General features: G+C 44.5%; 1 protein-coding gene across 1 annotated transcript in view; it reads right to left on the reverse strand.

The window, feature by feature from the left end:
- The window catches only part of LOC126475207 (proliferation marker protein Ki-67-like), an 81,770-nt gene that overhangs the window by 63,459 nt on the left and 5,754 nt on the right, over window positions 1-12,557 (reverse strand). The window contains exon 2 of the mRNA XM_050102861.1: window positions 2,148-2,335. Within this exon, the coding sequence (XP_049958818.1) occupies window positions 2,148-2,321 (174 nt within the window). The 5' untranslated portion in view covers window positions 2,322-2,335. The remainder of the gene's footprint in view (window positions 1-2,147; window positions 2,336-12,557) is intronic.

The following is a 12,557-nucleotide window of genomic DNA, read 5'->3' on the forward strand; positions in this document are numbered from 1 at the left end:
AGTTGAAGATGACAAGGAGATATAGTTTGGAGTCAGACGAGGGATGTTTAATCATCTGACTGTGGAGCCGATTTGGCCAAGGAGCTGAGTCGGGGTAATGTTCAATGGCACTGAGGAGATCCCTTTCTGTAAATGGAGCATTATAGGGTTCTCTGTGACGTTTGTAGTGAACGAGAGGAATTTCCTTTTCAGCCACTGTTGGCCTCACAATGGAACATTAAATAAACAATGTTATTAGGAATGTAACAGTTCTATTGGGCAAAAAAGTTAGCTGCAGCTAAGGTGGACTCCTCAAAAATTTACTGTAAACTGCTGGTAACTTATGTGACTGTTTAAGGATTTGTAACTTGTCAACAATCAACTAACAGACAAAATCAAATTATCTCATCACACCCATAAACATTAACAAGAGGATCTTGGGAATCTCCCAAATAGAACATGTGCTATAAGCTTTTGCTACAAACAGCCACCTTAGATACTTCACAGCATACTGACATTCCCTTCAGTAGCACAACGTGTACTGTAACACCCCAAGAAACCCAAATAAGAATGTCATGATAATTTAAAGTAGGGAACAGTGTTATCCTAACAGGCACGACAACTTTGACAATAATATAACACCTTAAAGTTCGGTGAACACCAATTTCAATAATTACTGAGAATGTCATGATATAAAGGTAGAAAGAAAGAAAGGTAATTTTTAATTACCTATCAAACATCTCAGTAATAACTGAAAATCAGTCCGACAAAAGTTAAGTCCAACATAATATGTCGATCAGAGATAACATTTATTGTGAAAGGGATTTGTAAACGCATTGAAAAGGAAATTCAATGTGTCTACAATGCTTGATTATGGAAAAGTTAGTCGCTTGCTAGCTATCAAGTCGTGAGAGAGCACCGTTCGTTATAGTACTACAAACAGAACGCTACGAGGTTGTTTCTATTCAAAAAAAAGTACTATTGCGCGACAGAGATGTTCGGACTTTGTTCTCAGTTATTCTGACTTGATAACTTGAACTGAAGCGATATTCTGATAAGTGCACAACGAGTAAATGACCCTTAATTACTGGAGATAATACTGTTGGACTCAACCTTCATCAAAGTGAACAGTGACAAAAGAGAATTGACATAGTATCTAAGACTGCAATACCTGAGTAGCCTGAAGTAGGAATCATTAATACGACCACACGAAGATAATACAAATACGCCAATTGTAAAAGTTGTCGTAATTGTCATGATCACCGAACTTTAATGAATCTTAATTGATCTGATCCAGCGGTGTGCGAGAGGTGTGATGATTAAACTAAATGCTACGAAGGAACAATAAAAATTGTTCGTCAATAATGGAAATCTCACATGTTGGTTCCATCATTAATTGAACTGTGTGATAGTTGATCAAAATTAATTAACTGTGAACATTTTAATTGAAAGAGTGACTTGATGAACACTGAGCACTGAAAGGAGCGTTTTGCCAAAATAATATTACGACGCATGAAAGCGAGATAGCGTTATAGATTATCTCTTGAATTCAGTCGTGCCGTAGTGAACGATTCTACCTAGCAACGTAACAACAACTACTGATACTGAACCACAAATGAATTTTTCCTCACTTCAGTGGTATGAAACAACACCGATGATGAATGATTCACTCAATACTGCAATAACTAACTAACCGGGCATAAGAAATCATAAAACCATAAGACAATTGAAATCAGGAATTCACATCATTGAGAAGACTGTGCGGTCTCGCAAACAGACTTTCATGCATTATGTGAGGAACAATTTTCTTTAGAGATTTTCAGGTGCTGTTCCACATTATCCGACGGGGACAACCATCACTCTGCGTCGTGTCTCCATTCCACCGACCGAGCTGTGGCAGTAGGAGCTCAACATCAACAGTGACATCAAAAAGGGGAACAGGGATGTCACAGTACTTTACTGGTCACTAACTAAGCATTTTCCTTCCATTCTTGTAACAACACACTGTAGTGTCATTAATACAAATGTTAATAGTTCAACGTCCCAAATTAAAAATGATTTTTTAAAATTATTTTGTTTCATTACATGCTGCAGGACCAAATGAATGTGGGCATTTCTGAAACATAAGATTTATGAAATAATTTTAACAAGTATGTGATACTACTTACCTTTCCCCCTTCCTGGCACTGAATTAAACAATGCTCTACAGCAACATCAGCTAAATGAATTCTAATTTCACAATGAAGTCCACTACCAATTAGGCAATCTTCAGTAACTGGGAAACGTGATCCTTCCTTCCCTGATCTTTTGATTACGTTCACATATCCAATAGTTGCAGCCATTGTTTATATAACACCTGTTAAAAATGAAGACAAATCACTATTTGCAGCATACATAACTATACAATACTTCATATCATATTGAATATCAACAATGAAGGAAGACAGATTACTACATACGGTCAATGGGACACGTCAACTTGCAGACAGGCACGATTAATACACACACGCATATAGATTTCACACACTCTACTGCCAACTCCAACATCTCAGGCTGGAATGCTACAACTCATGGGACGCAAACAGCAATTTGGAGGGGATGGGGAAGGGGCAGGGATAGTAGTGTATGGGTGGGGAGAGAGACGAACACTGTCTGGTGGAGTGTTTAGGGACTAGATAGCTAACAGGCCCAGTGTCAGGAAGTTGTGTGGCACAGAGGTGGGGGAAATAAGGAACAGAACAGCAGAGAAGTGCAGAAAGACAGGCAGATGCGTTAGCAGAGGGCTGCAAATAAACAGGGTGGGAGATGATAATGGAGAGGAGATGACACCGCAGAGGGGGTGGGGACAGTTTGGAGTCAGACGAGAGATGTTTAATCATCTGACTGTGGAGCCGATCCGGCCCAGGAGCTGAGTCGGGGCAATGTGCAAGGGCGCTCAGGAGATCCCATTTTATAAATGGGGCATTATAGGGTTCACTGTGACATGTAGTTAACGAGAGAAATTTGCAGAGAGTTATTTCCTGAATGTCTGTATCCTGACAGCCACAGCTTTGAGAGGAGTTTGAAGGGGCACAGGTTCACAACATACCGAGTTCAGGATATAAATAACTCTGCCCGACACTATTATATTCGCCACGGTTCTTGTAATTGCCGTAGCTCAGCCAGGTGGTGGAAAAAGACACCACTATTCCACTGGGGGATGATGTGATCGTGAGACCGGGAAGGCATGAAACACTCAACGAGGTAGTCTATGCCTCAGGGTCATCTGCTGCCACCGACATCTTCTCGACAAGCTATAACCATTGTGTCTGAGGGTCTGGTGAGATCTAGGTCCTCAGCTAACACAAATCTCATCCTCCGAGCTTGTAGGTAGTGGTGGTGTGGGTGCCACCGCAATTCCCGTGGTTTTGGGGGTCTTCTTTCTGGATTTCTCTCGCCGATTCTTGGGTTTCTCTGGCTGGGAGGGTTTCACTGATTCAGTCTCTGGGACTGAGGATGATTGTGAAGCCCTATGACCAACTTCTTTTGGGCACTTCAAGCCACTGGCAGGTGTCATCTTCCCCACTAGCAGAAACCTGGGAAGGGAGTGACCCAAGGGACCCCTTCTTATCGAGAGGAGGCGAAGAAGACTTATGCATCACTGGCTGAGAAGTGGTGTCTTTGTTTCCCCTATGGTTGGGGGGACAGTGCTCCCAAGGTAGGTGGTGCGGGAGCAACAGTGAGGGATATGCTCCCCCACCATCTAGGGGCAGGTGTAGTCTTCCGGCTCTGAGAGCCAACTGGAACTCTCAGAACTAATGGAGCTACAAATGTTCTTGTCGCAGTGGCATAAGAGGTCATAGCCACAGGATGTAGGTCCTCAAATTTCCTCTTGGCCTCAGTGTAGGTCAGTCGGTCCAGGGTCTTTTCTTCCACGATTTTCCTTTCTTGCTGTAAAATCCTGCAGTCTGGTGAGCAAGGGGAATGATGCTCTCCACAGTTGACACAAATGGAAGGCAGGGTACATTGAGTATTGTGATGGGATGAACGTCCACAATCTCAATATGTGATGCTGGAAGTACAGTGGAAAGACATTACAGGAACTTCAGCACTTAAGGCAGAGGATGCTGTTTTTATCAAGACTGACCCTGATTGCATTTTGGACAAGCCCTCCACCTCCCCAAACTTGTCCAAATATTGAGACAAAGGAGTCCCCATCAGCTCTCGTACATACAAGGTACCGGAGTGAATAATGTCCGCTGCCATCCTTAATCTGGGGTTCTTCCCATGGTGTGGCCAGGGAGGGGGACGATTTAGGATCATATTACCTTGCACTGTACTGAGACTTTGAACGCTTAGAAATTGCTGGCGTTTGATCATCAGCAAGCGACGACGTTATACACTTCATCGCGCATCATCCGCCCTGATGCCACCCAGCCGCAGCGAAGGCCATTGCTGGGAGACTCGATGCAGCTGGGCGACAGCCACCTACTCCTTGGCATATGTGGGAGTTAACGGCACAGGCAAAGCAGAGAAATCCCTTGTGCCAGGGGGCTACAACCAAGAGGGTACATAGTGGCTCCACCACAACAGACTGGCTACTGTGCTCGTCAGCACAGAAAACGACACTGCATAGTGGGTGGAGGAAAACACACCCAGGAAGGTGTCCTCGCTCAAGAGATGGAGGATGAGAGGGACTGCAATGCTATGACGAGAAAGTGGGCTAAAGATCTCAATGCACGTGGACACTATGCACCATGTAAGGGACCCTTCCCCAATTGGCTCACTCTTTGGGAAAATTTTGAAAAATGGAGGTCAAACCCTACAGGGGACCATCACATAAAGGCCGAAAGGTGTGGGACTCCTTTTAGTCGCCTCTTACGACAGGCAGGCATACCTCGGGCCTATTCTAACCCCCGCACATGCAGGGGGGGGGACCACACAAGTTGAGAGACAATTACAGGAGCGGAGAATCTATTTTAAGGATAATTCCCATCGGTGCAGTTCAAAAAAGCTGGTGGTGGAGGGAAGGATCAAGATGGCTCAGGTAGTGAAGCAGCCATCCAAATGAAGTGTGTTACGTTTTGCTGCATGTTGTGCCATAGGGTGACGCACAGCTTCGCGGTGGCCTTTCATCCCGGCGGACAACTGGTTGGTGGCTACATGAATATAAAAAGCTGTGCAATGATTGCAGCAGAGCTGGCAAATCATATAGCTGCTTTCACAAGTGTCCCAGGCTCTGATGGGATATGATAAACCTATGACAAGACTGGAATAGGACGTGCTGGCTGGGTGAATGGGGCAGGTTTTTCATCTGGGTCTTCCACAAGACATGATTCTTGTCGCAAGGGGTTGGGATTGTGAGTGGCATAGGGATGGACTGAGATGTTGGAGTCATGTGAGTGATGGAACACCACTTTAGGAGGGATGGGATGTATCTCTGGTAGGATGTCCCTCATTTCAGTTCATAATGACAGGTAATCAAAGCTCTGGCAAAGGATGTGCTTCAATTGTCCCTGTCCGGTATGGTTCTGAGTGACTCAGGGGACACTCCTTTGTGGCTGATTTTTGGGGGTGGTGGGAGGATAGGAATTGTGAGGGGACATGGTACAGGAGATCTGTTTGCAGACTAGTTCAGGGGGATAGTGCCTATCAGTGAATGCCTTGGTTTAGAGACTCAGAATACTGAGCCAGGGAGTTTTTGTCACTGCAGATATGCCGTTCCTGCGTAGCCAGGCTATAAGGGAGGAATATTTTGGTGTGAAAGGCATGGACAGTTGTCAAAATGCAGGTACTGTTGGTGGTTTTAACATGGACAGAGGTGCAGACGGAACCATCAATGAGAAGCAAGTGGCATGCAGGGTTGAGGATGTCCACATGAAGCAAGTGGGAGAGGTGTTGAGGTTGTGAAGCAACAAAGATAGGGTGTCTTGGCACTGGTCGAAATTATGAAGATATCAATGAACCCGAATCAAGCTAGGTGTTTGGTGTTTCGCAAGGCTGGGAATGTCTCTTCTAAATAAAAAGATTGGCATAGGAGGGTGCCATGTGGGTGCCCACATCTGTGCCATGGATTTGTTTATGTATATTCTCTTCAAATGAGAAGTAGTTGTGGGTTAGGATAAAGTCGGTAAAGTACAGGGTGCGCCAAAAAAATGTATACACGCTTTGAACTGTCACAGACAATTTACTTCTCGTTCTACAAAGTTAAATATCTGTGAGAAAGTAATGTTATGTTTCTTCAACAGGTGGCAGCAGTGGCAAGGAAGTAACTGCAATGTGGCGGACTTGCGTTTGAGCTTTGAAGCACGGAAGCAGATAATTAAGGGGTACTGGAAGTTTGAGAAAGTAGCTGCGGTTCGAAGACAGTGGATAACTGAGTATGGTACAGAACCACCTTCAAGGTTAACAATTACACGTTTACGAGACAAATTCAAAATTCATGGAACATTGTGTGATGTGCATAAAGGTTGATCAGTGTGACCTCGTACAGCTACAAGTGCGGTCTTGGAGCTGTTTCAGCGTTTGCCTCAAAAATCTTCAAGGCAAGCGGTACATGAGAGTAATGTAAGTGCTAGTAGTGTGCTACGCATTCTGAAGAAAGGCAAGTTTCATGTGTACATTCCAAGGCTGGTGCAACAGCTTAGTGACAACGATCCAGATCGAAGGTTAGAATTTTATGAATGGGTTCAGGAGATGGTGAGATGTGAACCAGGATTTATGGGTAGCATAATTTGGTCGGATGAAGCCCAATTCAAACTCAATGGAACTGTCAATAGGCACAGTTGTGTGTTCTGGCCTGAAGATAATCCTCACATTACAGTTGAAAAGGCTGTGAATTTGCCTGGTGTAAATGTGTGGTGTGGTTTGTCTGCAAGGGGACTCATTGGGCCTTTCTGCTTTGAAGGTACTGTTACTGGAGAAACGTACCTAACAATGCTTGCTGACTCCATATTCCCTGTCATTCGTGCATTAACGGTAATGATGAGTTTTATTTCCAACAAGATGGCACCCCGCCACACTATCATAGGTACGTACGAGCATACCTGGATCAGAATGTGCCAGGCCAGTGGATAGGACACAGGGGACCAATCTAGTTCCCTGCACACTCTCCAGATCTCACACCGCTAAATTTCTTCTTATGGGGCACAGTAAAAGATGAGGTGTACAAACGTAAACCACGTAACCTGGACACACTTTGGAATGAGATTTAGGTGGTGTGTGCAGAAATCTCATTGGACACTTTGGTATGATGTACAGAATCAGTGGTGACTCGTACTCGGAAATTTAGTGATTCTGAAGGCCACCAGTTTGAACATTAATCACATTTGCAAAGTCCATTTATTTTTCCAATTGGACTTTAAGCTTTCCATTTCCAGAAATTTAACATTGTAGAATGGTAAATGAATTTTCTATGACGCTTCAAAGTGTGTATACATTTTTTTGACACACCCTGTATACGAGGGATGAGGTAGTGGATTTGGAGTCTGAAGAACATTGAGAAAGATCGTGTTCAATAGTGGCAAGACCATGGGCATGAAGTCTCTTGTTGTTGAAGAAGGTGGGGCCAGCAGGATCAAGGAGGTAAAGGGCTTGGGATGGTGGGGAGTTGGTGACAGAAGTTGGCAGTGTCTTTGACGGACAACTGGTTGGAAGTATTGGTCAATCGAGTGCCGAAATTCTTTCAGTGAGGGCACACTAACGACCCACAATAGGGCGTCTAGGATTGTTTGGTTTGTGGATTTTGGGGAGCATGTAGAGAGGGCGTGTGGGGTGTCAGAGGTTAGGAGGGAAATGGATTCAGGGAAGATGTTCCGGGAAGGGCTTAAGGCTTTAAGCAGGGACTGGAACTTGTGTTGAACTTCTGAGATGGGCTCACTCTGGCCAAGTTTATAGGTGGAGGAGTCAGATAATTGGTGGAGGCCTTCTGCCATGTAGTCACTACAGTTCATAACAGTGGTGGAACCTATGTCTGCAGGTAAGATGATTAGGTTACGATTTGTTTCGAGGTTGTGTATGGCTATTCTTTTTTCGACTGAAAGGTTGGTGTTCTAAGGAATGGACCTGGGGAAGGATGGTGAGGGTAAGTTCGAGGTAAGGCCGGTATTACACTGTCAAAAATCTTTGTCAAAGATATTTGATGGTGTAATAGGGCACTTTGTCAAATGTCATCCAATATTTGATCGAATCTAGGGCCTCACTAGATTTGATCAAAGAAGTCGCTTGTCTTCTGTTCAGTGCAATGTGTCATGTTACCACATGGAGCGCTAGCATCGCTGCAGCGTTCTGTCGTCTGTAATGTTTTTATAAACATTGCCGGTAAATACAACTGGTGAGTGCCGACAACAACAAAATTAATAGAGATGTATGAAGCTGATGAGGCGCTTTACAACGTGAGGCACGCTGAATACAAAAATAGATTAAGAAGATTGGAGACCTGACCTGACCTGACCTGACCTGACCCGACCCGACCCAACGCGACCCTCTCCTGTAGCAAGGAATCTGAGTGTTACAGTGAGCCTGTTTTCTGCAGATGTAGCAGTTCTTAAGTGAATATTGTGCTTTGTGATATGAGGATACACTTCATTGAGCACATACAGAAATGTATGCTCATCCATTCTTAAGTAACTGATGCACGACTTGACATCCTCCACTATAAGCTCACGTAACAAGTTTTGTTGAATGCTTTTATCACGTCGTCGTAAAACCCACAGCTTCACCCAGGTATGTTTCCTTCCCCCCCCCCCCCCCCCCCACTTCTCTTCCGCATGTGCACACAGTGCAACTGTGGTACATGCAACTGCTGCAGTTAATAACAAGTAGTTGTTGTCAGCCCATTTTGAACTTTGACGAAAAATATGACAGTGTAATTCCCCTTCGAAGGCTACGTCAAAGATCTTTGTCAAATATATTTGATCACATCTTTGACAAAGAAATTTGATAGTGTAATACCGGCATAAGGTATTTCTAAATGTGACTAACAGATGGCTAGGTAGCGGGAGGATAACAGTTGAATGGTGGCATGAACCGAAAGAGGCAGGGTTCAATGTTGGAATTACGAATGGTTTTGGTTGGAGCAATTGGCGGCAAAGTGCTTCCCCTGCAGGGACTGGGAGAAGGAGAATAGCTCTTTGACACCACCACCACCTTGGACAGTTTCCAGCCTCTGGCCGGGTCTGTATGGAACATATGCCTCTCCATCTTCACCTTGGTCCAGTCTTCTTTCTTCTGGACACATTCCTCTACTCCTTTCAGCCACCGGTCTCTCGGTCTTCCTCTTGGTCTCTTTCCTTCCAGTTTCATCTCGTGTATGCTCCTAATCCTCTTCTCCTCCATTCTCTTATAACGTGTCCATACTATCTCAGCACTGATTTCTCTATCTCCTCCTGCAATGGTTCCACTTTCATTAACTTTCTGATCCTATCATTTCTTAACCTGTCCATCTTTGTCACTCCTATACTGTTTCTCAAGAATTTCATCTCACTAGCTTGTACTCTGATTTTCTCTCTTCCTTTCATAACCCACGTTTCTGATACGTAGGTCACGATAGGGACATAGTATGACTGGTATACAACCTTTTTACTGATGTGGGGTACATCCTTGCTCGATATCGGGCTCCTGACACTTCCGAAATGCTTCTGCTTTTCTCCCCCACTCATTTATTTCTCTGTCTTTTTTCCACCTTCCTGCATCAGGCTTCTTAGGTACTTTAAACTCTCCATTCTCCTCAATCGTTCCGCACCAATTGTTGTTCACATTGTTCCTCTCTCCTTCTTTCTTGTGATAATTATCTCACTCTTACTTATACTAAATTTCATCCCATATTCTTGTACTGTTCATTCCCATATGTCCAACTGCTCTTGTACTTCCCTCCTCCTCATTCCCCCAAACCATCAGATCATCTGCAAACACCATAGCTTTCATATTCCTTTCACCAATTAACTGTGCTACTGTATTCATTATATCATTCATCAATACAATGAAGAGTAATGGTGAAAGTAGACTTCCCTGCCTCAAGCTATTCTTCTATTCAATCCCAGCTGATCTCTCTCCCCTCACTATAACACAGCTCACACTTCCATGGCACATTTTCCTTATCCTCCAAATCTGTTTTGCTACTGCTCTGTTCTTCAGGGCTTTCCACACTTTGATTCTATGTAAACTATCATAAACTTTTTCAGTGTCCAGGAAGCTAGCTAGTAGATCTATTCCATATTCTCAGTGCTGTTCCTGCAATTGTCTTACAGCAAAAATTAGATCCACTGTGGACCTTCCTGTTCTGAAGCAATGTTGCTCTTCTCTCATTCCTCCTCCCAATTTTGCTCGAATTCGTGCTTCCAAAACTTTCTCAAAAATCTTTGCACAATGACTCATGAATGTTATCCCCCGATAGTTCTTGCACTCTTTTCTATTGCCCTTCTTAAAAGATGGGGACATATCCCCACCTCTCCTGCTGCTCTAACCATCTCTACATTTAGCTCATCCAGACCTGGTGACTTCCTTCCCTTCACCTTCCCCAATGCCTCTTCCACTTCTCCCCGTGTAAGGTATTTTTCTATTTGCTGTTCCTCCTCTTTTTTTCTCCTCAGCTTGTTCCTCCTCATCCATGTCTCCATTCATGTTCAGGAGTTCTTCAAAATACTCCTTCCACATATCCTCGAGTTCCTCCTCATTCTCTATATCTTGTCCACTTTTGTTCATCATTCGAGCATAATCTGTTATACCATTCTTCCTCTTGCTTTTAATCATCTCATGTAACACCTTTTTCAAACCTTCACTATCCACTCTTTGACATGGCCAGCATGGTTAAATTTCAGTGCAGGGCTGAAGGTGAGGCCTTTGGATAGGACTATAACTTCTATGGAGCCAAGGGTTTTGGTTTGGTCAACAACAATGTTATGGGAATGTTTTGGCTATGGATTTGGTAGAGGGAGTTCTGGGGGATGTGGCAAGTTGAGAAGGTCAGCTAGGCAGGGTGTAGCTGCTATGAGGGGTGGACAAGGAAGAACACTGTGGCTGCAATAGGGGTTGGACAGTGGTGCCCCAAGGTGGCAGTAGGATGTCAGCAGATGGGATAATTTATGAATATGGTGTCTAGAAAGCTCCTCCAGGTGCTAGAGAGCAAGGGATTCAATTTCAGAGATGTGATGCACAGGGTAGAGATTGCAAGCTAGTAGTATCTTGTGCAAGGAGAAGTGCTTCTGGGATGTCTGTGTCATGGAGATGTGCTTTTGCAGTATCAGGTGTACAAACAAATCTGTGGCACAGCCATGGGCATCCACATGGCACTCTTATACCAAACTTTTTATGGGCCATCTAAAAAACAGACCTTCTCAGCCTCCCGAAACACCAAACCCCTAATCTGATTCAGGTTCATTGATATCTCGATAATCTAGACCCACAGCCAAGATTCCCTACTTTGTTCCTTCATAACCTCAACACCTTCTCTCCGATACACTTCATGTGGCCCTCCTCAACCCAGCATGCCACTGTCCTAGATGTTGACCTCCTCCTCTCTCCTGGCTCCATCTGTACCTCTGTCTACATTAAACCTACCAACCACCAACAGTACCTCCATTTTGACAACTGTCATACATCTCACATCAAAAAATACCTCCTATACAGCTTGGGCACCTGGAGATGGCATACTTGTAGTGCCAAAAAAACTCCCTTGCTCACTATGCTGAGGGTGTCACCATGGCCTTCACAGACAGGCACTACCCCAGACCTAGCCTGCAAACAGATCTCCTGTACCATTTCCCCCTCACACCCCTAGTCCTCCAACCACCTCAAGAACCAGCCACAAAAGAATGTCCCCTTCACCATCCAGTACCATCCCGGACTGGAACAACAGAACCACATCCTTCACCACAGCTTTTATTACCTATCATCATGCCCCGAAATGGTCATCCTACCAGAGATACTTCCCATCTCTCCTATTTTAAGTGTTCCATCATGCACCCAACGTCCACAACTTCCTAGTCCATCCCTATGCCACTCTCAATCCCAACCCCTTGCCACAAGGATCATAGCCTTGTGGAAGACGCAGGTGCGAAACCTGCCCAATCCACCCACAAAGCACTTCCTACTCCAGTTCTATCACAGATTTATCTTACACATCAGGGGCTGGGTCACCTTCGAAAGCAGCCATGTCATTTACCAGCTATGATGCAATCATTGTGCAGCTTTTTGTATTGGTAGGACTACCAGTCAGCTGTCCACCAAGACCAACGGGCACTGCCAAATGTGGCCAAGAACAAAGTAGAGCACCCTGTGGTGCAACATACAGCTCAGCTGCTTCAATACCTGAATCATCTCTATCCTTCCCTCCACCACCAGCTTTTCTGAAATCTGCATCCTCCACTCCTGTAATTATCCTGGCCTCAACCTACAGTAACATACTGTCCCACATCCTCCACCCAACAGTTTCTACCCTCTCTGTTCTGGTAACATACTGTCCCCACATCCTCCATCCAACAGTTTCCACCCGTCTCTGTCCTATCATCTCTTCACCATTCTCATTCCCCACCCTGTTTATTTGCAGCCATCTGCCAACACATCCGCCCACCTCTCCCTGCTCCTCTCTTTTCTAGTTCCTG

The sequence above is a fragment of the Schistocerca serialis genome, chromosome 4 (genome assembly GCF_023864345.2).
Source record: "Schistocerca serialis cubense isolate TAMUIC-IGC-003099 chromosome 4, iqSchSeri2.2, whole genome shotgun sequence".
In the NCBI taxonomy this organism is placed as follows: Eukaryota; Metazoa; Arthropoda; class Insecta; order Orthoptera; family Acrididae; genus Schistocerca; species Schistocerca serialis.